Consider the following 25,581-nt stretch of genomic DNA (forward strand, 5'->3'; position numbering starts at 1 on the left):
GGAGTTCCGAAATAAGTCAAGGACACTCACATAGGAGATGCCTAAAAGTGCGCAGTCCCTTTGAGTCAATGGCTCCATTTCTGGCATTTCAGCCTTTAGGAAGCAATCACGGATGGACATCAAATTTTAACTACATTGCTGCATACTGCGAGAATATTTGTACTACTTAAAAATTGGAAACTGCCCAGATGTCCAGGAAGTAGGGATTAGTTGACTAACTGGCTGGTTGTCATGCAAGGGAATATGCTAACATTTTCCCCAAATGTACCTTCTGGTACTATTTCTTTAATAACTGCAGCAAACACTGAGAAAGCACTGACTATGTGCTGGGCACTGTTCTAAGCGCTTTACATGCCTCATCGAATCCTCACTCCAGAGGCCTCCACTCTGACCTTGAAAAGGCTGAGAGGCCAACCTTATTGACCCCCGGAGGCGGGGGCACGGACAATGTGTCTTGGGGTTCAGACCCTAGTTGTTCCCTTGACCCCAGCAGAGGCCTGCTGGGCATGTGTCCCCCCACCCCCGACTCCCCCTCTGTCCATCCCTCCCCAACCAGACTAATAAAAATAGCTCCTCGCTCAGGCACAGAACTTTAGAGTTCATGAAACCCACTGACATCCATGGGGTAGGTGGGGATCACCCCTCCCCACTGAGCATGTGGAAACATCAAGGCCACCAGAGAGTAAAGGATGTGCCCAAGGTCCCACTGCGTGTCTATGGCAGAGCCAGGCTCAGAGCTGAGACTTCTCAGCCCGAGGCAGCCAATTTCCAAGGCCCTGGAGCCCTGGATGGTAGCAGATGAGAACTGAGTCCCTGAACTCTGTGTGATCTGGGCACCGGGGTGCGGCCATGGCCCAGGGCTTCTTTCCCGGGCTATCCCGGCCAAAGTCCATGCTGCCCATCAAGAAACCACTCAGGACAGCGAGTGCCAGGCAGAGCAAGGGGTGCCTTGGAGGATATAATTTCTGGGGTTCTTTATCCTCAAGTTCTCCCTCCTGACAGTCTAACACAGTGCCTTTTTTTCCCCCGCTGGGGGTCGAGCCCCTTGCAGTGAACATGTCAAGCCCTTTAAAGGGTGAGCTTCCTGGGAGAAAAAGCATGTCGGTCATTGAGACTTCAGTGGGAAAGAGCCTTGAGGGTGGGACTGCAGTGGACAGATCCGAGACCCCAGACTGAGGAGGCTGGAATCTGCCCCCCGCTCTGGAACTAACTCTCATTCTCTTCCTCCTCTCTGGGCCCTTGGTAGGATTCCATCTCCCTGACCCCTTGAAATTGGAAATGTCAATGGAACGTGCTTTGGCTAAGACAATTGGGGCCTCAGTTATACCATCTATGAAATGGGTAGATTAGATGCCATCTCAGGCCCTTGCTGACCTTCTGTGTCCAATAACTTCCACCCTCATGCTGAATGGCAGCCAAGGGCAGGTTTGTCATGCTGGGGACACTCCAGTGGGGTTACATCTGCATAGGGAGTGGGCGGGGAGCAATGGGAGACACAGGAGAGGCAAAGGGGAAAGGTCACCTACTTGGCTTCCTGGTTCATCATAGATGTTCTAGGGCGTCCACGGAGAAAGTCTCATGGGCAGCTGGGCCAGTCCTGTTTTTGCACATTGAGCTGAATTTGCACATTGTTTCCATAGGGCAGGTCCCTGAGGAGAGAGGAGACAGGGTGCTCTGTCCTGGGTTCCAGAATTCAAGAGGAATGCTGTAAGGAGGCACCAGCCTATCCCCGCCTGGGCAGGACACATGACCCAGGAACAGTCTCCTTGCCTCACCCACAGATCTGTTTCTCCCAACCACAGCTCCTCACGTCCCTGGATGGGGCACTGCTCGCCCTCCCTGGGGTCCCCACCTGCCTGCCACGCCTGGCCCAGGGGAGGTCCCTCTTCCTCCTCCAGCTCGGACATGCACCGTACAGGGACTTGTGGTGCCCGTGTGCCCTTTGAATGCGGCGACTCACTACTGCTCCTTTGCTGGGAGGAAATGGCATAATCCTCACCTCAGCTGCCAAGTGCCCTTCCCGATAAAACAAAATTTTAGGGTTTGCCAGTCTCTGTGTAATGACACCAGGAAGTAGTTTTTAAACAATTGAGCGTCAACGCTGTTTGGAAAGAGAAGACCCAGAGGTGCCGATCACTGCCTGCCCCCAGCACAGTAAATCGGTGCTGTGGCTCACACGCGTGCGGGGCACAGCCCTAGGGACCGTCGCCTGACACCTCGGGATGCACGAGAAAAAACGGTGGCCAGACAGTACGGAAGGAAAAGAAAGGCCAAAGACCGGGAGGTGAGCCGGCTGTGTCTCCATGACGTACGGGGAAGGTAACTACAAAGTTCTAGAACTTTAGATAAGTCCGCCTAAACTGGGCACATTCGACCGTAACAGAGACCAGTACTGCAGTTAGAGATGAAAAAAGAGAAACAGGTTCTGTTGGAGAGGCACCGAGGGCACTGAGGACCTTTCTTTAAACAAAGGTGTCAAACTCTAAGGGAAGAAGTGAAGAGAGGCCCAAGCACGTCGAGATAAAGCCTCCCCCGCTGGCCTGCCCACCGTGGGAGATCTGCTGCTCCACCCTGGGGGCTCCTGGGGGCCCCACCCCTGGATTCTTGCTGACTCTGCCCGGTTGAGGTCTGGGCTGAATCCAGGACAGACTGAGCTGTGTGGCTCTAGGACCAGGGCCGTTTTTCCACAGCACGCCTGGCAGGACAGGTGCAGAGCCTTCCCTTCACACGGACAAACCTGGGTCTCTTATGGCCCGACAACCCCTGCTGATGGCTGAGACGCCACCCCACCGCAAAGGTGTACAAGCACCTAGCAGGTGGCGGCTAGACCTGGTATGACCTGGGACATTGCCGAGTCCTCCTACCTCATGCCACTGTTTCAGTGACTGAGCCTAACGGGCAGTCGGCAGGTGGAGGCAGGTGGAGGCAGGTGGAGGCGGACTGCAGCGTTCCTGGAAACTTGTGCTTGCCCTGCCCCTGGTGCCGGTAAAAGCCAGCATTGGCACGCAGCCCGATCCTTCCCGCGCACACCCAGGCCCAGCAGACGCAGCCACATACCGTGGATGGCTTTGCAGCTCCACACGGGTTGCCCAGGGCCACTCCCAGGCAGCGTCTGGCATTGGGCTGCACCGCAGTCCCACCTGAGAGGCCCCAGAACCAACACAGCCAGTGGCCAGCTTCAGACCACATTAGAGCAGGCCCTGTTTGCCTCACTAGTGGCATATAAAGGGGGTNACCTAGCAGGTGGCGGCTAGACCTGGTATGACCTGGGACATTGCCGAGTCCTCCTACCTCATGCCACTGTTTCAGTGACTGAGCCTAACAGGCAGCCGGCAGGTGGAGGCAGGTGGAGGCAGGTGGAGGCGGATTGCAGCGTTCCTGGAAACTTGTGCCTGCCCTGCCCCTGGTGCCGGTAAAAGCCAGCATTGGCACGCAGCCCGATCCTTCCCGCGCACACCCAGGCCCAGCAGACGCAGCCACACACCGTGGATGGCTTTGCAGCTCCACACGGGTTGCCCAGGGCCACTCCCAGGCAACGTCTGGCATTGGGCTGCACCGCAGTCCCACCTGAGAGGCCCCAGAACCAACACAGCCAGTGGCCAGCTTCAGACCACATTAGAGCAGGCCCTGTTTGCCTCTCTAGTGGCATATAAAGGGGGTAACTCACAGGCGCCAGACCCTGCCGAGGCGAATTGCGCTCTTTGTGGTCTTTCCCAGGGTCCCTCGGGGGATCCTTCCACCTTAGGCTGGGATTCGAACTCGGTTTCATCAACATCACAAGGATGTCCGTTTCTGTGGCTCTGCACTGTGGAATACGACTCCGTGATAGGCGTGAACCATGAACACATTGAGCTCAGTGAAAAGAATTGTAGTAAGTCAATTCACATGTTAATGACTGCAGCACGTGTTTAAGCGTGCGTGTGTGCGTCTGTGTGAGTGTGTCCTTGCATACGTAAAGACCAACTCCAGGGCTACTTGAGAAATTGGTGACAGGATTGTCTGGGGAAGGGACCTGGGGACACAGGCAAAGGACAGCCCTTTACACTGCCCTTTTGGACCACCTTGTACCATTTAAAATTTTTCACGGGTGTGTTTAGATTTTTTTAAAAAACCATAAGAACATTTACATTAATATACAGAACAGAAGTTCCCCCAACACGTCCTTACGAGACACACGTGATGATGAGTAAGCATGAGAAAGCACCAGTGACGCCCCGCAGAGCGGGAAGTCCCGTGGGCAGCGTGACCAATGACATTAGCCCGGACTTGGGAAGGCAAGGAGGGAGGTGAGTATGACAGTCAGATGCTGATAATTCCGGCCCACAGTTCGTCCATCTGGAGGCCACATTTTATTCTGCATTTCAGTTGAACATTTTTATGTGTGTTGTGGGGACAAACTCCATTTTCACGGGCGCTGAGGTAGAAAAAGTTGAACAGAGAGTGCAATGAATGTTTCCTAAATGGCAGGCACGAGCCTTTAGACTTTATCTATTTTAATTCTCACAACGACTCCTCTGGGATGCCTGGTGTGCATTTAAAATTTCCAAGTCCAGCCCTGGCTGGTGTGGCTCAGTGGACTGAACGCCGGCCTGCAAACCAAAGGGTCACTGGTTCAATTCCCAGTCGAGGCACATGCCTGGGTTGCAGACGAAGTCCCCCCAGCCCCAGTGGGGGTGTGCATGAAAGGCAACCACACAGTGATGTTTCTCTCCCTCTCTTTCTCCCTCCCTTCTCCTCTCTCAAAATAAATAAATAAAACCTTTAAAAAAGATAAAATTTCCAAGTCCAGCCCTGGCTGGGCCTGGGTGCCTGGTCTCCCCTCCAAAGGGCCAGTTCCTGCTCCCACCTACCTTGTTTCAGAGCAGGGCGGCCTCATGCTCCCTGGAGCTCAGGCCAAAGGTGGTTTAATTTTTCCGAGGGCATCACAGAATCTCACTTCCTTTACCGCTGGGGCCTAGACCTGGCACCGGCATCTCTCACCCAGATTTCTGCACTGGGAGAACTGGTCCCCCTTCTTCTGCCCTGGCCCAACATCCCCCATGGGGGAGGGGAGGTCAGACCATCAAGTTCAAACGTGGACCACGCCACATACCTTTGTCTCTCAGAACCTTCTCGTCTCACCTTGCGTGAGAGCCAAAGATTTTCCTCACACTAGCAAGATGTTTGAACAGTTTTTTTTAAAGTCACACTTGATGACTTTCAAATTTCTCTCATTGTGGAGGCTGTTTTCCACTTATTTTTAACTTGACCAATTGATGTTTTTCTGGGAAAATTGCTCATTTTGTCAAGAATGTTCTTAGCACTCGGTCCCTGCCCTTCCATCCGAAGTTTTACCTCTACCAATCACCATCCCCTGTGTGTCTGGGGGTGACTCAGAGGGAGGCGGTGAATGACCTAGGGCCACACAGTCGGCACCCAGAGGGAGCCCAGGAGGGCAGATTTGCAGTCCCGTGGTCTTGCCACTCCAGGTCCAGCCCTCGAGGGGAAGAAGGGCAGGGGCGTACCTGCCGGCCCTGTCTGGGCTCTGGTCTCACTGAGGGTCTGCATGGGAGCTCCCTTCCACCCTGTGCTCTCAGGGACTCTTTCCAGCTACCCTGGAGGTGCTTACGGGCTGGAGATCAGAGGGGAGTGGAGAACTCAGGCCACTCCCTCGCTGCGGCCTCAGGCCTTTGCCCTGGCTGTTCCCTTTGTCCGGGGAGCCTCCACCTCCTGCCCACACATCTGCACACGTGCACACACGCAGGTACCTAAGCACACACATGTGCATGCACACACACTCCTGGCCCTGTTGTCTCTAAGACCCTGCTCTGCAGTCTCACCTCATTTCTCTCTATACGTTCTCTCTGCTTCCCACCACCTCCAAAGGAAGTCACGGCACGTTCATAGCACTTCCACAAAGCAGGTGTCTGAGAAAGGTTTGAAGGATGCATGCAAAAAACGGTCCTTGCCACCTGGCTCCTGGCCCCCGCTGGCCCTCACGCCCCCATGGCCGTGGCTGTGACCGCACTCCCAGCCCTGTCCCTGGTCCCCCGGTCCCTTCACAACACCCTGCCTTGCACAAGGACCTTTCTTTGCCTCAAATGCCCTTCCTTTTTTGTCCCACCTTGCAAACTCCCCCCCCCCCCCCCCCCCCCCCCCCCCCCCNCCCCCCCCCCCCCCCGCCAGACCCAGCTTCACCTCCCTTCTCAGGGAAGTCTTCCAGGCTGCCTCCCCAACCCAGCTAGGCCCACGGTGGGACGTCACTTTGTAGTGCTCTCTCCTTTCTCTTCTCCAGTGTGGAGAGGTCTTGCCACTCTGCACTGTCACTTCCTCTGGGCACACCACACCCCCCCAGCAGGCTGGGGACCCCGGGAGGGCAGGAGCAGCGTCTGACTCTAGATGAGAGCAGACCCCCTGGCCCTGGGCCCTGGGTCTGCATCTGTCCTGGTTACCAGCGGCCGAGCTTCCACCAGGCTACTTTCTCCCTTGGTACCTCAGCATCCTCATTTATAGACTGGGGGTATCCTAAGCCAGGCTTCTGGAAGCAGAGCCCAGGATGGGTGTGTCTATAAAAGCTATTCAGTGAGGGGTGAGGGAGGCAGGATAGAGTGGAAGAAGCAGCTAAGCAAGGATGTGGTTCCAGGAACAATCTAGCTTCAGCCTGACCCGTGAGGAGCTCTGGAGTGTGAACCAAAGGGCTTTCTACCCAGGGACCCTCCGGGATTTCCAGATATAGCTTCCTCAGGGCCCAGGGTTCCCTAGAGCCAGTCCTGGCCTGGCTAGGACAGCAGGTGGCCAGGTAGTGGCCTTGTCCGTCTCACTTAAGAGTTTGTCCTGCCAAGCAGCAAGAGGACTGGGAGGTTACCCCTCATATCTGCCAGTCACTGGCTATGGGTGTCACCCAGTGGGTGGAGGAGGGAGGGGTGCCAGAGGCAACTACTGTCAGCCAAGGGTAACCCTTTGGGGAAGGAGCAGCCATTACTGTCTACTCCCATGGAGGATGGGGGGTCTAGCAGACGCAAGAGGTAGTACCCACAGTGTCTGCCCTGGGGGTGACAGTAACCTCTAGGTGGTAAGGATGTTGGCAGATGGGAGATGAGATTCTGTGATACCCTCAGAAAAACTAAAAGTGAAAGCCCTGATGGGGCTGGCACTTGTCCTGAGCACAAGCTCAGGACCTGTCAGCCATCATCGCCAGGGGCGCTTTTGTTTCTAAAGGAGGCCCAGCCCCTGGCGTGGGAAACACGGAAGGAAGGGAGGGGTGGAGGAGAGAATGTGACTTGAGCCACAGATTTCTGGCCACTGATTCTCTGGCTCTTTCCTCCTCCCGACTCCTCCAAGCTTGGATTGAGGGGGAGCCCCCATGAGGCTTTGCGGTAAGGAAAGACAGGTGAGAACAGGCCCCCGGGCTTGTCGGGACCTGTTTCTTCCTTTCTCCAAGGGGGACACCACCAGCCTTACCTGGTCTGGGTAAGGGCCTGGGGGTGTCAGGTGGAGGAGGGAGCCTGTGAGAGGCCGGAAGCCCTGTCCCCATGGCAGACCCCAAGTTCTGCCACAGGCTCCCGGGCCAGGACGACAGAAGCAACTGAGGATAGGCATTGGGAAAGAGGGACAGAAATAAAGCGGTGCTAACCCCAGGGCCAGAAAGGATGTGGTTGCTGGTGGGGATGATAAGAAAGGCACCCCACAGCCACAACAGACACTTGAACAGAAATATCTCTGAAAGCAGAGAAAGTGCCATTGAAGTTGTTTTCTAAGGGCCAAGGCAGCAGGCCAGGCCTGAAAACCTGGGGTGGACCGGCGCCAGCCAAGCCCTCAGGTCCTGGCAGAATCTTCCATGCTGAGCCCCGCTGGGGCTGGCCACAGAGAGGCCAGGGCCCTCCGCCTTCCCCAGGGGTCACTGATCACAGTCTGAGGCTTTGAAGGGTGTCTGAGGCTTTGCCTAGAGGCAAAGCGGGGCAGAGCTGGGAGGGTCCTGACTGTGGGGTCCATGCCAGGTCCATTTTACAGGTGGGGAGACTGAGGCCATGTGAGGAGAAGGCCTTTCTGCCATTCTCAGCAAATAGGAAGCAAAGGCAGGGCCAGACGACCCAGCAAGCTCTCCCTGGGAGGTCACTGCAGCCCAACTCAGAAACCGCCTCCTTTTATAGGGCCCCGTGGGTGCCCCTTCAGGGAGACGTTAGCAGCTATCTCTTCCCTCATCTGCAAAAGCTGACAGAGCAGGCAAGAGGGGTCCTGGACACCACACACGTCCGCGGGGGGTGATGGCGTAAGGGGTGACTGTCACTCACAATGGCAGGGTCCTGCAGGACTTGAAATGCATGGTCATAGTACTTTACTGACACTGAGGCCCCCAGCATTTGGGGGACCCGCCGACGTCACCAGCCTGAGAGTGGCAGAGCCTGGAGCTGAACAAACATCTCCTCACCTCAAAGCCATCTAGGGGCGGAAGGTGCTCCGGAGAGGGAGCTCTGGGCCTCGGGCCTGGGCCTGGGTGGCCCGCATTCCGGACCCTCCAAGGCCTCTCTCTCCTTGTCTCTGGAAACTTGGAATCCGGGTCCTAGCCCTCATCATGAAATCACCTCCTTTCGCAGAGCCACCTCCCCACTGGAAAGGTCTGGATTTCCCATCCAAGGACCCTCTAGGGCTTCCGGATACACCCTCCTCTGGGGCCAGGGCCCTGGAGCCTGCCACTCCCTGGCTGGCTAGGACAGCAGGTGGACAGCTAGTGGCCTTGCCTCTCCCAAGCGACCCTGCCAGTTTGGGCCCAGCACCCACAGGAAGAGACTGGCGAGGCCTCTGTGACAAGGCTCCCGCCTGGCGCAGCTCTGGGCCTCTAGAGGCTGCTGCCTGGGGGATCCGCACTTCGGAACCAGGCCAGGAACCATGGGGGTGTCTTTAAAATATTCCCATGGGCCACCCCTGGCCCAATCACAGTGCAGCCCCTGAGTACAGAACACAGGCATCAGCACTTCCGGAAGCTCCCCAGGCCATTGTGAGGCCGCGACACCTGCCTCTCCTCTCCTGGTGAGGAGAAGCTGGCTCCGTGCGCGCTTGCTCACACGGACCTCCGACTCCCCAGCAAACAGGAGCCAAGCAATTCTTTTCCTCTGAGAGGCCATGGATAGGAAAGCCACCGGGAAGGCCATGTGTAGATGACACCTTAAGGGTATTTCCCCATGACTAACACTCATTGGCCCCCCCTCGCTGGGTTCCAAGGCCACCTCCACATCTGGCCTCTTCCTTGGCACCTGTGCCTCGTCTCTGCCAACTCCCCACACAAAGGCCCAGGCTCAGCATAGCCACGCCCGCAGAAAACCAAAAATGAAGCTGAGGGCTGGAAAACCCCTCTCTCTCTCCCAGGCCGCTGAGGAAACCCGGGGGATTCCTGTGCTGGTTTTGAAGTTCAGGGGGACACATGGGTGGGCAGGTGGTGGAAGAAGGCTCCAGATGCACAGGAGAGAAGTTGGACCCTGAAATTCAGGTTCACGGCCCGGCCCTTGGTCGGCCCCCTCTGAAGGGCTAATTAGCTGTGAGTTCCAAACTCACAGTGTACCTTCTCTTTGGCTCCACAAACACAGTCCTCGACAGAAAGCCACATGGAGAGCCACACAGAATACTGGATGAGGACATCCTGTTGCTCTGTTTGGATAATCCATACCCCCATAACGTCTGGTGCAGCCACACCCCTGGGTTATGGGCACGAGGCCATTGATTGTGTTGGGACACCTGGCCCTTCAGGGGGTATTATTGAGTAAACAAGATGCATTGCATAATGACACACAGACTATATCACTGGTCTTAAAAACACACGTAAACAAAAAACCACTCCCTGTTGCTTCTCACAGGTCTATCATGAACTGTTTTTAATGGCTCAGAGGTTAAGGGCATGAATTGCAGAGCTAGGCTGCCCAAGGTTGGGACTGACCTTTCCCCATCCACAGGCTGTGTGGCATCAGGCAAGCCATGCAGCCTTTTGGGGCCCCCATGGTCTCATCTGTAAAATGGGGATCGTAACAGCCTCTACCGCACAAGGCTGTCACAGGACTAAAATGGGTTACTACCTGTAAAGTGCGTACGCAGGGCCTGACAGTGAGTAAGCCCAGTGTAAGTATCATTTTTATTATACGAAGGCCTAACATTCTGGAAGGCAACGCACCAAACTGGTTACTCAGACTGAGAAAGGAACCTGAGGCGGGGAGCGGGGAGCAGTGAGCGTGGGAGAATTTAACCTTACGTATATAGTGGTTCGCTTTTTGCAAGGAGATTTACCGTCTTTTGCTGTGTATAACATACACTTTTTTGCCTCAATGTTGGAGGGAAAAATAAGGATGCGCATTATACACAGGTAGTGCTAATTCCGTATCTATATAAATGTTTTATTTATGCTTATGCGTTAAAAGTATAACTCTAGAAAGCAATAACAACATCCGCCTGCAAGATAATACCCTGGAAACAATCATCAATTTTGTTTCTAAATATAAAGAAATAAGTATTTTCCTGACAGTCTGGGCCAAAAACATGGGTGCACATTATACACAGAGCGTGTTACACACGGCAAAATACAGTAGTCATATATGACTCGGGTAGTTTCAAATGGATACTTTTTTTTAGTGGAAGTAGACAGAAGATTGATGACCAGAAGGCTAGGCCCTCTGAAGTTTAAAAGAGGGGTTTTGCTTCCAGGGCGGGTCACCTGAAGCATTCCTCCCACGGCGGACAAAAGTGCCCAGACATCAAATATGGCCGGGACAAAGGCTTGGGGGAGAGGAGGCTCAGGGGGTCTGTTGGTAGGTTGGAGCCTGGGCTCTGAACCCTACTGTCCCAAACTGACTTGCTGGGTGACACCAGGCGAGTCCCTGCCCTTTCTGAGCCACTGTTTACTTGTACATCAAGCAAGCCTATCTCACGGGGATCTGTGGAGCTCAGAAGGTTGAGGGTTCAAATCCTGATTCAACAGTTAGTGCTGTGCAACCTAGGGCAAGTTTCTTAACCTCTCTGTACCACAGTCTCCGCGGTTCCAAATGGAGGCAATGATTCTGCATTTACTTCACAGGGTCTCGTTGAGAACTGTAGACATTAATTAACGCCTATTGCGCACACGGCACCATGGGGGGACGTGGAGCTATTAGCGTGGGCTGGGCACCCTGCCGCAGCATTCCACCCGCCTTTCCCCAGTGGGCCCCCAAGAACCTTTCAAGGCAGGTGTTTCCTCCTTTTCACAGAGGGATCAGTGGACTCTGAGAAGCCAAGAAGCAAAGCATGGGTTTCACACAGAGGCTGAGCCCCAGGGCTCCTTTCCACCTGAAGCACCCGACCGCCATCCACAAGCGGTCTTTCCAAAGTACATGATAATTTGCATCGAGGTTCGATATTTTTCTGCTCATAAAATATAATCTTGACTTGTTGGAAAAGTTCGAAATGTTGCCGAAGTGAAGTTTCATGACATGAAGTTTTCATACCATCTCACCCTTTAGGGCAAGATGGATAATTCCCAAGGCTTCTTCCCCATGTCTGAGAATATTTTTGCCTTCTCTGAGAATCAGAACATCACTTGCTTAAAATTTTTCTAGCAGTCCTCTCACTTTTAATGGTGTTTTCTAAAGTATCATCCACCAGGAGAGAAAGGTAACTCCGAAAAGAAACCCGAGGAAAAGAGTACAAAGGGAAGCTGTTGAGCTGGAATTGGGTATTGCCCCCTTCCTGGGGCTCTGACTGGGAGCCTGGGCCCCTGCGGTCGAAACGAGACTGTGAGAGGCGTTAGGGACATCAGCGCTTTCTCCTTGACTAACCAGGAAGGATTAAACAGAACTGAAAAGAGACAACGGACTATCTCTATGATTCAACTCCAGTGAACGCTGTCCACAAGAAACACGCGCAACAGCAAGCTATTTCTCTCACCAGACAAGACACTGTGATGTGATCTGAATGCCTCGGACTACCAGTTCCCGAGGTCTGAATGTTCCCTCTGCTTCCCCATGAGGGGCAGAGGAGTCACCAAGGCCAGGGGTGTGTAGGGGTTGGGGGTATGGGGCTGGTACAGGCTCCATCTCCCCCTCCCCAGGAGATGGATGATAGGGAATCAGGATGCTTCCCGGCTGCACCTGGACAGTCTTCGAAGAGATTAATCTAACAACATGGTCTCAAACACTTGAAACATAAACGTCCAGGAGAGGATTTGGGGAAGATGGAGAAGTGGAAACGACTAGGAATCGACCTCCCCATTTTGATGGTGGCGTCATTGGCAGAATCTCTCTCTGGTATGACTGCCTTGGAGCTGTCTGTTGAAGGCTTGCGGTTTCTGGGAGAAGGTTTAGACTGTGATCCATTCCGGTCACTTCAGTTCTTAGTTCCGTAGCCGTTATGCAGGCCCCACCCTCCAGCCACGGGGCAGGCAGCTGGGCACCTGCAACGCAGCAGCTCGCACACAGCTTGGAGGAGCGAGGGTGGGTACAAAGGACCTCGACTTCCAAATATTGGAGACGTGTGCTCTGAGTGCCAATGGCTGCTTGTGGTCTCAGAGGAGCTGACAGAAAGGCAGGATGTCATTGTTGTCACACCTACCGTCAGGGTTGCAGGCCCCACCCCCTCCAGGTAAAGTGACTTCCGGGGAACTAAAAGGGCCAGTGACTGTGCCGCTCCTTCCTTCCTCCCTCACTTCCTCCCTTTCAGGAGTCAGACATTAAAGACGGAGACACTCAAAAACAACTGCACATTGGGGGGAGATTAGAAAGCCATGGCACCCCCCCAAAAAAATGGCTCAGAAAAGGCACAAGAAGACAGTAACGCTACACCTCAGGCTGATCCATGGCACAGGGACAATCTACAACAACAAAAAAAAACAAACACGAAACAATTTTTTTAAAAAGCAGCAATTCTGAAGAAGGGAGAGAATCAGATTTCCAGAGTCACCATATTATTGAATTCACATGTCCAGTGTCCAACAACAACAACCAAAAATCACAAGACATCCAAAGAAATGGGAAAGTGTGGCCCATTCAAAGAGAAGAAAATAACTCAGTAGAACCTGTCTCTGAAAAAGACTCAGCGGCCAACACAGTAGACAATGACTTTAAAAGAACTGTCTTATTAAAATAACTGTCATAAAAATGATCAAAAAAACTAAAGGAAGATGTGGAGGAAGTCAAGAAAATGATGTGTGAACACAATGAACATATCAGTAAAGAGAGAGAAAACCTAAAAAAAAACACAAAACAAAAAAAATCCTGGAGCTGCAAAGTACAATGGTTGAAATGAAAAATTTACTAGAGGGATTCAAACACAGATTTAGCGGGTGGAAGAAAGAATCAGGGGCACTTAAAAGAGGACAATGGAAATTACTGAGGCTGAAGAACAGAAAGGAAAAGCCTGAAGGAAAGTGAACAGGGCCTGAGGGGCCTGTGGAACAGACTGAACAGATCGGCATGTGCACTGTGGGAGCCCCAGGAGGGCAGAGCGAAAGGCGCAGAGGGACTGTCTGGAAGAATAATGCCTGAAAACCTCTCCAACTTGTTGAAAGAGATGAATACAAACGTCTAAGAAGCGCAACAAACCCCAAGCAGGATGAGCTCAAGGGACCCATGCTGAGACACAATTTCAAAGGACAAAGACAAAGAGCAGGTCTTCAGAGCACCAGGAAAGAGCAAATCATCGCATAATGGGTCCTCAATAAGATTATCTGCCCTGGCTGGTGTAGCTCAGTGGATTGAGCGTGGGCCTACGAACCAGAGGCTCGTGGTTTGATTCCCAGTCAGGGCACATGCCTGGGTTGCAGGCTGGTTCCCTGCAGGCCAACTCCCAGCAGGGGACGCACAAAAGGCAACCATACGTTGATGTTTCTCTCCCTCTCTCCTTCCCCTCTAAAGATAAATAAATAAAATCTTAAAAAAAAAAAGATTATCTGCGAATGTCTCAGCAGATACTTTGCAGGCAGGACAGGAGGCAATGGGCCAGTAAATGCAAGGAGCTAGAAGAACAAAGTTATCAACAAAGAATTATATGTTGGCAAAACTGTCCTTCAAATCTTAGAAAGAAATCAGACCCCCCCCCCAGATAGATAAAAACTGAGGGAGTCTGGGACCACCACACCTGCCCTGCAAGAAACACTCGAGGAAGGCAGGGGAAATGAGAGGGCGCTAGACCGTACCTCGAAGCCATACAGAAAAACAAAGATCTCGGTGCAGGCAAGTACCTAGGCAATTATAAAAGCTAGTATTATTGTAACAATGGTTTGTAACTGTGCTTTTGGTTGTCTACAGGATTTAAGAGGTTGATACATGTAAAGAAAAACAATTATTAGCATAGAAGCTAGTATTCCTGTAAGCTTGGCTTGTAATTAGAAATCTGGTTTTCACATAAATTAGGAGCAATTATTGCATTTAAAGCAATTGTTAGTTTATGTTTTGAGCACTTGCTATATAAAGAGGTAATTCTGTGACATCGACCCCTGAAAGGGGTGGGCATGGAGCTGCAAAGGAGCAGCTTTTGTACGTTATTGAAGTTAAGCTGCTATAAATTCAAATTAGAATGTCATAACTTTAGGACGTTACGTGTAATCCCTATGGTAACCACAAAGAAAACAGCTATAGAATATGCACAAAAGAAAATTAAGGAACTTAAACACTATAAAAAGTTAACTAAGCACAAAAGAAGACAGAAATGCAAAAAAAAAAAAAGCTATAGGGCATATAGAAAATGAATGGCAAAATGGCAGAATCCCCTCCTTAGCTGTAATTACTTTGAATCTAAGTGGACTGAACTTTCAGATTGGCAGAATACATAAAAACATGTAATCCAACTCTATGCTGTCTACCAGAGACTCACCTGAGATTTAAAGAGCAAAACGGGTTGAAAAGAAAAGGGCGGGAAAAGATATTCTGTGCAAATGATAACCAAGGAGAGCAGGATTGGCCACACTACTATCGGACCGAATACCTTCTAAATAAAAACAAAGGTTTAAAAGAGACACAAGATATTAGGCATTACTTAAAGGTTCGAGACAGCAAGAAGATATGCCAATTATAAACATTTACGCACCTAACGACAGACAAAAAAATGACAAGATCGAAGAGAGAAAGAGCTTTACAACAGTAAAGAGTTGTACAATAGTTGGAGACTTCACTACTGGCGCACAGCAGTGGACGAATGACAAAACAGAAGACAGTGAGGGAACAGAGGACAGAACAGGGTACACCAATTAGATCCCACAGACATACACAGAATATTTCACCCAATATCAACAGCGTGCACATTCTTTGCAAGTGCACCTAGGGCACTTTCTAAGATAGACCACGTGTTAGGTCCCACATGAAGTCTCGGTAGTCTGTGAAACATAGATATCCTAAAAAGTATCTTCTCTGACTATAATGGGATAAAGTTAGACATCGATAACAAAAAGAACCGGAAAACTCACTAAAGTGTAGGAATTAAAGAATATGTTTTTACATAAGCAATAGATCAAAGATGAAATCACAAGGGAAATGAGAAAATACTTAGAGAAGGATGGAAACAAAAACACAACACACCAAAACTTATGGGACATAGTAGGAGCAATGCCAAAGGGAAAAAGGGATAGCTATAAGTGGTTAGATTACAAGACAAGAGAATTTAGCCCTGACTGGTGTGGCTCAGTGGATTGAGTACCAGCCTGTGAACTGAAAAGTTCCCAGTTCAATTCCCAGTCAGGGCACATGTGTGGGTTTCAGGCTGGATCCCCTGTTGGGGGCATGCAAGAGGCAACTGATCAATGTATCTCTTGCGTATTGATGTTTCTCTACCTCTCTTTCTCCCTTCTTCCCCCTCTCTCTAAAAGGTCAATAAATAAAATCTTAAAAAGATCCAGCAAAATTTGCTAATTTATAAGCAAAACAAAAAGACAAGAAAATGTATAGCTATAAATGCTTACATTAAAAAACAAATCAACCATCTAACTTTACAACGTAAGGAACTAAAAAAGAAGAACAAACTAAAAAGAAGAACAAACTTAGTCCAAAGCTAACGGAAGGAAGGAAATTAAGATTAGAGATAAATGAAATGGAGAATATAAAATTAGAAAAAATTCAATGAAACCCAAAGTTGGTTCTTCAAAACATTGACAAAAATTGACAAACCTTTAGCTAGATGAACTAAGAGAAAAGAGAGAAAACTCAAATTGTTAAAATCAGAAACAAAAATGGAGGCAGTACTATCAACTATGGAAATAAAAAGGACTACAAGAGACTGAATAACCTAGATAAGATGGACAAAATCCTAGAAACACAAAATCTACCCACAACCATTTGACAAAGAAGAAGAAAATAGACCCATTATGAATAAGTAGATGAATCATCAACCAAAAAGCTCTCAACAACAACAATAAAAAAATCCCACACCTGATAGCTTCACGGGGAAATTCCAGCAAACATTTAAAACAGGACTAATACCAATCATTCTTAAGTTTTTCCTAAATTGAAGAGGAGGCACACTTCCTAACTCATTCTGAAAGGCCAACATTACCCAGATACCAAAGCCAGACAAAGGCACTACATGAAAACTACAGACCAATATTCTTTATGATCATTGATGAAACAATCCTCAACAAAATACTCGTCAAGTGAAATCAGCATCCTATGAAAAAATGATATACCATGACCAACTGGGATTTATTTCTGGAATGCAAAGATGGATCGACATATGAAAACTGGTCAGTGAGATATATCACATCAACAACATGAAGGGAAAAGTCTACACGATCATCTCAGTTGATGCAGGAAAAGCATTTGACAAAAGTCAACATGCTTTCACAATAAAAACATGCAACCAACTAGAAATAGAAAGAAACTATTTCTGCACGAGACAAGCTGTATGTAGAAAACCCATAGCACACGAGTCAGCAGTAAGAAAAACTGGAAGCTTTTCCTTTAACATCAGCAACAAGGCGAGGGTGCCTACTTTCCCCACTTGTACTAAACACACTACTGGAAGTTCCAGCCAAAGCAGTTGGGCAAGAAAATGAAATAAAAGGCCTGCAAATTGGAAAGAGAGAAGTAAAATGATCTGTTTGCAGATGAAATGATCTTATTCGTAGAAAATCCTAAAGACTACACACACACACACACACACACACACAAATAACCTTTTAGAACTAATAAATTCACCAAAGTAACAGAATACAAATACAAAACAGTGTGGTATTGACGTAAAGACAGACATAAAGACCAATGGAACAGAACAGAGAGCCCAGAAATAAACTCTCCCATGTACAGTCAACTGAGTTTTGAAAGGGTGTTAAGACCTTTTAATGGAGAAAGAACACTGTTTTCAATAAACAGTGCTGGGAAAACTGGATATCCACATGCAAAACAGTGAAGGTGGACCCCAGTACCACACACAAAAAAACCAAACTCAAAGTGGATCAAGAATCTAAAACGATCAAACTCTCAGAAGCAAACATGGAGGAAAGCTCACGGCACTGCATTTGGCTGTGATTTCTTAGCAACGACACCAAAGGCACAGATGACAAACATAAATAAACAGAAGAATTAGACTTCATGAAAACTTAAAAATGTGTATATCAAAAGATGCTATTTACAGAGTAAAAAGGCAACCCACAGAATGGGAGAGACTATGTGCAAAACAAATATCTGATAAGAGATTAACATCCAGAATACACAGAGGACTCCTCAAAGTCACCAACGAAACAGCGAGCAGGCCGACTCAAAAATGGGCAAAGGACTTGAACAGACATTTCTCCAAAGCAGGTATATGAATGGTCAATAAAGATATACAAAGATGCTCAATATCCCAAATCATTAGGGAAATGTGAATCAAAATAAGTAAGATACCACCTCACATCCATTAGCAAGGCTATTATATAAAAAAAAATACCCCAGAAAAGAACCGCTGGTGCGGGGGTGGAGAAACTGGAGCCCTTGTGCACGGCTAGTGGGAAAGGAAAACGGTGCAGCTGCTCTGAAAAACAGTATGGAGTCTCCTCAAAACATTAAAAATAGGATTAGGATAGGACCCAGCAATCCCACTGCTTCAGTCTTCAGACCCCAAAGACTCCAGGGTCGTAGAGAGATATTTACACACTCATGGCATAGTATCGTTATCCACAATAGGTGAAACACGGGAGCAACGCGGGTGTCCATCGAGGAGTGAATGGGTGTGAGACACGCAGAATACACGCACCAGGGACATTCACGCAGCCTTTGGACGGACGGAAATCCTGACCCCCCTACAACCCAGATGCCCATTGAGGACATCGTGCTGAGTGACATAAGCCAGTCAAAAGAAGGCGAACCCTGCACGATTGCACTTCGAATGAGGAACTTAACGCAGCCAAATTCACACAGACAGAAGGTAGAATAGTGGTTACCGGGCCAAGATGGGGAAAAAACGGGGACTAACTGCACAATGGGCATGGAGTTTCAGTTTTACAAGATGAAAAGGGCTACAGGGGTGGGTGGCGGTGATGGCTGGACCACAGCGTGAATGCAGGAGATACTGCTGCCTTGTACACTTAGAAGTGGTGAGGGTGGAAAATTTTGTTGCGTGCGTTTTAAAACAACAGAGAAATAAAAATAACATCCACCTACCCCTTTAGAAGTCCACATTGAGAAGGAAATACTTAGACGTCCACAACGAGAACCCGACCGAAGGAAACCACCCAGAATGCACAAAGTGTAGCTACGAGGACATTCCCCGAGTTGTGCTGGCGGTCCACAGGGCAGCCCCACCTTCCCTGACACAGATAAACTGACTCAGATGCCTGCTCACCTGAAACATCATGGCCCCTGGGGACAGACCTCCTCGCCGGGGAGGGGTGGGGGGTTGTGGAGGTGCAGTCTCCTCCAGCCTTTCGTTGAATTACATGCAAACTATTCACTCACAGGAAGTAACGGGTCCTGGCCTTCTTCTTCCCACCACCCCGTCGTCCCCTGCTCCTCCCCCTTTTGTATTCCTTCCTCCCCTCCTCTTTTTTCCCCATTGCCTCTGCCTGGCTCCCTCTTTCTCCAGTCACCATCACGGTCCGTGGCCCCCTCTCCCTATAGCCCCGCATTTTCCCAGCAGAAGGCCAAGCCTGAGCTCTCCCTCCGCCAGTCCTCTCGCCTGCTTCCGGCTCGGTCGTTTTTCATGGCAGTCCCCGCCACCTGAGGTTTACCACACATCCCTCTGTAGTTGTCTTTTGTCTGCTGCTATTGGCACATCAGCTCCAGGGGTGGGGACTTGGTCGTGCTCCCAGCTATTGCCAGCGCCCGCCACAGGGCTTGTCATGTCGAAGGAACTGAGCAGATGGGAGCAGGTAAATGACTGCAGGACAGAGCCCAAGCGGGGTCTGTGTCGCCGGTACCCGCTTCACCTGGGGCAGGGGCCTCGCCGAACTGAAGCTGCCCTTTGGCCATCTATCACTGAGATGTTCGAGGGGGTCTTCTCCCTGTGTGGCCTCTCTCCCCTTCTTCCCCCCTTCCCTTCCTTTTCAGAGCAAACATAGCTCCCCATCCCACACACTTGCTCAATGAAGAGTCGTCCCCCCCCAAAAAATCCTGGTCTCTGTTGACCATTTTGCACACAGGCCACACCAACCCCAATCCTATCAGGATCTTTTCCCCAAAATAATTCCTTCCCTGAGAGGGATTGCCAAGAGAGGGAAGTAAAATGTCACACCTTGTTTTCTATATAAAACAGGAACACCAAGAACCCATCTACATGTTCAACATAGATGAAGATGGTTCACCCATTCTACGGACAACAAAGCAGCCACTAAAAATGACAGTGTACTTACAGTACAGGCAAAGAGCTAACTTCTTAATATATACAGTGCTTTCACAGCTCAATAGGAAAAAGACTAACAACCCAATGGAAAAGTGGACAAAGGATATAAACAGTTTATGGAAAAGGAACTATGAGTGACCCTGAAATATTTTAAGATGCCCAACATCATTCATGGGAAGAGAAATGGGGAAAAAACAAATACCATTATCCATCCCAGACTGCAAATATAGAAAAGTTTGATAAGGGAAAAAGTTTGTTGGGAAGGGTGTGGAGTGAAAATTAGTACAACACTTTAGGAGTCTAATTTGCTATATTTATCGAAGTTCAAACTGTGTATTTCCCTTGACCTTGCAAATCTATTCCTGTGTGTTTTCCTTAAAGATATATGTAAAAATCATATGCAAATTTTTATCCTCACCCAAGGGCATTTTTCCTATTGCTTCTTAGAGAGAGGGGGGGTAAGAAACATCCATATGTTGTTTTCTTGTACGTGCCCCAACCAGGGATCGAACCCCCAAGTTGGGTGTGTGCCCTGACCAGGAATTGAACTCCAGACCTTTCTGTCTACGGGAGGGCACTCCGACCAACTGAGCCACACCGACCAGGACTACGTGCTGTGTATATTAACTATCCTGCACCCACCAATGTCAAAACCAATGTCAAAGAGGTATTGTTTCTCCGTTTTACTTTTTGTTCAACCCCAGAGGGTTCCTCCTTGGCTTTCTCCCACCTCCTTAATCTCTCACCAGCGGAGTTCGTGTCACCCTCCTACCACCTGCTCCTTTGATTCCAGGGCATAAAATAAGCTGCAAAACTGCCCTTCTCTGGAGCATTTTCTCAGTTCATTGAGACTTTGCTTCCAGCAACTGTTGCTGGTTTGGCTCAAAAAAAAAAAAATTCTCTACAGGTCTAGACATTTCTTACATTGACATCTTGCAGACTGAGTTGCAGCCCAGGTAAAGTTTGGGCCACCAGCCAGCCAACACTGAAAAAATAAACCCAGCAAAGAAAACCAGCAGTTCACCTCCTCAGAACACCTACAAGAAGTTTTTACAAAGTACTAGCACTGCTATTCATTTGCTTAGTCAGTAGGACAGCTCTGTGCGGAAGGCAGAGGTGACTCTGCCAGTGTGGCCCAGCTTTGTTCTGGCTCTAACAAAGGACCATAAAATCGGATGCAGTGAAATGACAGGAACTTATTGCCTCATGGCTCCGGAGGCTGGCCGGAAGTCTGAAACCAAGGTGTTGGCAGGGCCCTGGTCCCTCCGAGGGCTCTAGGGGAGGACCCTCCCTTGCCTCTGCGGGCTTTTCGTGGCTGTCAGCAATTCTTGGCTTGTGGACACGTTATTCCCCTCGCTGCCCCCAGAGCCCCGTGGCATCCTTCCTGCATGTCTCTGTCTTTCTAGTCATCTCTTCCCTTGTACAGACATGAGCCGTATTGAATTAAGGGCCCGCCGACCTGTTCCCGTAGGACCTCACCTTAACCAATCACATCTGCTCTGACTCTATTTCCACGTAAAGGCACAGTCTGAGTTTCCGCGGGGGTTGGGACTTCAATGTGTCTTTTTCAGGGACACAGATGTAATCCGCAACTGACGGGTTGTGGATTTCAGAGACCTACTAAGCATTTCTGCTGACCTTCCCTCAGAGAGGCGGGGCGGGGGTGTGTATGTTGGGGTGCAAGGAGACTGACCTGGCCCTGCACACATCCAGTCACCTTTGTATCTGACTGGGAGACAGGCTCAGCAGAGTGTGAGACTCGCCAAGAGCTTGCCCTTCTGCTCCCTTGCCCTCATCAAGGACCCACTGTGCTCACAGGGCACCTAGGGTTGCCCATGCACTGGGCGCATCTCACACTCACCTCGTCCAACCCATGAAACGCGCTTTGAAGGATGGACTACCAACCCGCATTCCACAGACAGAAAGTGAGGCTCTGAGTGATGAAATACAGGCATGCCTCCTCTCCCACGCTTCGTTTTTCATCCGGAGAGTAGGTTGTCATCCTCATCAGACCAAGCCCCTCCCCCAGCAAAAAGGTCACTGCTCACCAAGGACTCATAGCATTTTTAACAGTCAAGTTTTCCGTTTATTTTTTTATTTTATTTTTTAAAATATTTTATTTACTTGTCTTTAGAGGCGAAGGGAAGGAGAGAGGAAGAGAAACATCAATGTATGGTTGCTTCTCATGCATTCCCTGCTGGGAACTTGCCCCTGCCGGGAACCGGCCTACAACCCAGGGATGTGCCCTGACTGGGAATCGAACCTCGATCGTCTGGTTCGCAGGCCTGTGCTCAATCCACTGAGCTACACCAGCCAGGGCCTCCGTTTATTTTTTTAAAATTCTCACCTGAGGACTTCCTCACTGATTTTAGAGAGGGGGGAAGGAGGGGGGAAAGTGAAGGAGAGAAACATCGATGCAAGAAACTGGATCAGTTGTCCCCCAAATATGCTCTGAGCCCCTGCGACCCGGACTGAACTTGAAACCTAAGCAAGTGCCCTGACTGGGAATCAAACCTGCCACTGTTTGGTTTGTGGGATGATGCTCCAACCAGCTGAGCCTTACCAGCCAGGGCTCAAGTACTTTTTTAAAAAAGATTTTTATTTATTTTTAGAGAGAAGGGAAGAGAGGAAGAAAGAGAGGGAGAGAAACATTGGCGCACCAGAGAAACGAGGATCAGCCGCCTCCCAGGGACGGAACCCGCAACCCTGGCACACTCCCTGACTGGAAATCAAACCGGCGATGCCCCCGCCCTGCAGGACGATGCCCAACCAACTGAGCCACAGCTGTCAGGGAGCAAGTGTTGTTTAATTAAGATATGTACATTGCTTTTTAAGACATAATACTATTGTCCACGTCATAGGCTATGGTATAGTGTAAACATAACTTTTACATGCACTGGGAAACCAAAAGTTGTGCGTGACTTGCTTCATGGAGACATTTGCTTTATTGCGGTGGTCAGGAACCAGACTGAAATATCTCTGAGGTGTACAGTAGTGAGTTCACTGTCACCCAGCACATACAAGGCACCGAGAGCCCCCTCTGTCTGCCTACCATGCCGGTGCCAGTCAAGTTGGTGCCATGTCTGGAGACGAGGCATAATCACTGGCCAGGAGGCCAGTATGGTTTTGGGAAGACACATTGGTTGGGGGACCCAGGTGGACCTCGACTTTACCAGCTTTATCTCCTGCTCTGTTCCCCAGTGGAAACCAAGCCTAGTGCTTTTCTGGGCACTGCTTCTTAGAATGACAAGGCCCCAGGTCCTGCTGTGGAGCACAGCCCACCTCCTGCCTCGCCCAGGTTTGTGAGCCGGGGGCAGTGCTGGTTTTCCAGCAGCTTTTTAAGACTGCGGAACCCTCGACCATTCGAAGAGGGAACATAAGAACCCCCAACTTATAAATGAATGCAGAGGGGACTGCAGGTGGGGGACCCCTCCCAAACCTCTGCAAATGGCCACCCCAGCAAATTCCAGGTCCTGGCCTCCCAAGAGAGAAAAATGGCCCTAAAAAAATAAAAAGTGTGTGCCTGGAAATGCAAAGCGCAAGTAACAAAATGATGACCATGCATTTACCTATTGCTTACGAGGTTCGAATATTCATTAGAAATAGGCTGGACAGCCCCGGCTGGTGTAGCTCAGTGGATTTAGAGCCATCTGCGAACTAAGGGGTGGCCGGTTCGATTCCCAGTCAGGGCACAAGCCTGGGTTGCAGGCCAGGTCCCCTGTGGGGCCACGTGAGAGGCAACCACACATTGATGTTTCTCTCCCTCTCTTTCTCTCTCCATTCCTTCTCTCTAAAAATAAATAAATAAAATCTTTTAAAAATAGGCTGGACAGTTTGACATTAAGGAATTACTGTTGAAATGTTTAAAGCATGCTGACGGTTTCGTTTTTAAAAGAACTAGTCTTACAGCACATTCTGAAATATTTCGGTTGAGATGCTCTGACGTTTGTTTTCCATTTGGTTAAAAATGAGGTGTGGTGGAGAGGAAACTGGGGTGGCCCCAGTGGGGTGACTGCTGAAGTGTCGCCATTGTTCCATAGTGTTTCAATTACATCAAACCCAGCAAATACATACAGCTCTACCCAAGTGTATATTCCTCCTACTTTTGCATACATTTAGAATTGTCCATAAATTTTTTTAAAAAAAGCTTTTTAGGTTAAAAAAAGTCTGCATTGTGCAAGATGAGCAGTGTTACTTCTGTAACTCTTTAGAAAGCAATTAAAAGCTGACGCTCCAGCGGGAGACTGGAGCGTTTGAGGGTGGGGAGGTAGGGAGGGCAAGGGGGGCGCAGCGGTGGATGGATGGCGCCCTGGGTCACTTCGACCGCTTTCAGCTGCGGCTCGCAACTCATTCCCCAGACTCCGCGGGGCAGCAAGCAGCGAGCGCGCTGCCCCGGCCGTGGATCCCCCTCTGGCCAAAAACGGAGATCGGGCCAGCCGTCGGTCCTGTCCCATTGGTGTGTGCATCCGTCAGTCCCGTCAATCCCCGTGTCTCTGGCCAGTTCCCTCCGTGTCTACCTGGCCACCTACCTGGTCATTCCACCGGATGGCCACTGGACCTCCCTCCCACTCCAAAGCCGCCTGGCACGCCCTTTTCCCCACTCGGTTGGGCATTCGCTCCCCCACTGCGCAACCACGCGCACCCTCCGGTCCCCGGGACCAGCGGCGCCCTGGGCCTCTGCCCGCACTCACCAGCCGCGCTCCTCACCACACTGCGCTGCACACGAAACTGAAAGTAGGCGCCTCCAGCCGCCGAGCTAGCCTCGCGCCTGGAGGCGGCTGCTGCTGCCGGGAAATCACGTGGATTCGAAGTGCCAGTCCGCCCGTGGGGGTGGGGATTCAGGGACCAGCCAGAGCCTTGGAGTCTCCTGGAGTTTGGTGACTTTTGTGGCATCCAGAGACAGCTCCAAGGGACGTGGCTGGGCGCAGGTCCTTTTCGTACACGCCAAACCGAGGCAGGGGTTCCAAGGGTTGGCTCACGCTGGGTGCGCATGTGGGATGGGGTAAGGGTGCCCTGGGCTGAATTTAGCTCTCCTGCCTCCTTGGAGAGTAAGGAGAGGTGGGTCTTATCCTAATAAGAGGACATGCTGCCTGTGCAGGGGATGACACTGAGTACCCAGGAGTCTCGTGTCCTGTCCTGAGCTGCTCTCTGCAATGAAGGGAGGGGGCAGGAATGGGTCTTATTAACTGAGCTCTGGGCCCTCTGACTGGTGCAAAACCCCGTCTACCGATTCATCTCATTTGATCCTCATACTAACCCTACACATACAGGTGTAAGTGTTAGCCCATTTTGCAGATGAGCAAACTGAGGCTCAGAGAGGAAACAGGTGCTTGCCCAAGGCAGACAAGGGAAACAGGCAGAGACGAGGAAGTGATGGAACAAAGGGGATCAGAGGGACAAGAAGAAAGGTGAGATGGCACCCCCAGGAGGGGGGTCAGTGGCAGTCCTGAATGGCCAGTAGTTCAGTTACCCTTTTGAAGCCTTCCTACAGCCTCCCTCCCTGGCCTGTGGCATCTGCGAGATGACAGGGAGCTCCCCTCCCCCGCATGAAAGAGCTTGAAAGAGCTTCCCAGCAGGCAGACTTGTCCACGGGGTGCACACACCCTGTAAGGGTCATGTGCCGTGACAGGGAATCGAACCGGCAAACCTTTACTTGAGAGGGTGTGTGCACCCTGTGGACAAGTCTGCCTGCTGGGAAGCTCTTCGGGGCACCTCCAGGTGACACCCCCCAACGTGAAGCAGCTTTCATGCTGTCATCAAGGGAGAAGGGACCATGACAGCCTTGTCCTGACAGGAGATCGTAGGCGTCTTGAGGCAGTGGACAGGTACTGGGGCCTGGCTGGGGAG

At 50.4% G+C, this 25,581-nt stretch overlaps 1 protein-coding gene and 1 long non-coding RNA gene across 11 annotated transcripts in view; one reads left to right on the forward strand and one right to left on the reverse strand.

Annotated features, from left to right (window-relative positions):
* Nucleotides 1-1,609, reverse strand: part of NLRC5 (NLR family CARD domain containing 5) — a 57,306-nt gene extending 55,697 nt beyond the window's left edge. For 9 of the 10 annotated variants that reach the window (XR_005065822.1, XM_037041667.1, XM_037041663.1 and 6 more), the window contains exons 1-2: nt 1,527-1,609; nt 31-93 (exon numbers count right to left, since the gene is read on the reverse strand). Coding sequence is in view for 8 of the 10 variants with exons in the window: in XM_037041667.1 (XP_036897562.1) it covers nt 31-87 (57 nt within the window). In the remaining 2 variants the exon portion in view is untranslated. The remainder of the gene's footprint in view (nt 1-30; nt 94-1,526) is intronic. The other variant, XM_037041668.1, reaches the window with a different exon arrangement.
* Nucleotides 1,566-24,496, forward strand: LOC118983952 (uncharacterized). The gene is made up of 3 exons (XR_005065823.1): nt 1,566-1,645; nt 22,986-22,992; nt 24,429-24,496. It is a non-coding gene; the product is annotated as an uncharacterized LOC118983952 (long non-coding RNA).
* Nucleotides 24,497-25,581: the final 1,085 nt, after the last annotated feature.

Source organism: Sturnira hondurensis, unplaced genomic scaffold (assembly GCF_014824575.4).
Source record: "Sturnira hondurensis isolate 20B ecotype Veracruz unplaced genomic scaffold, ASM1482457v3 Scaffold0003090, whole genome shotgun sequence".
NCBI lineage: Eukaryota > Metazoa > Chordata > Mammalia > Chiroptera > Phyllostomidae > Sturnira > Sturnira hondurensis.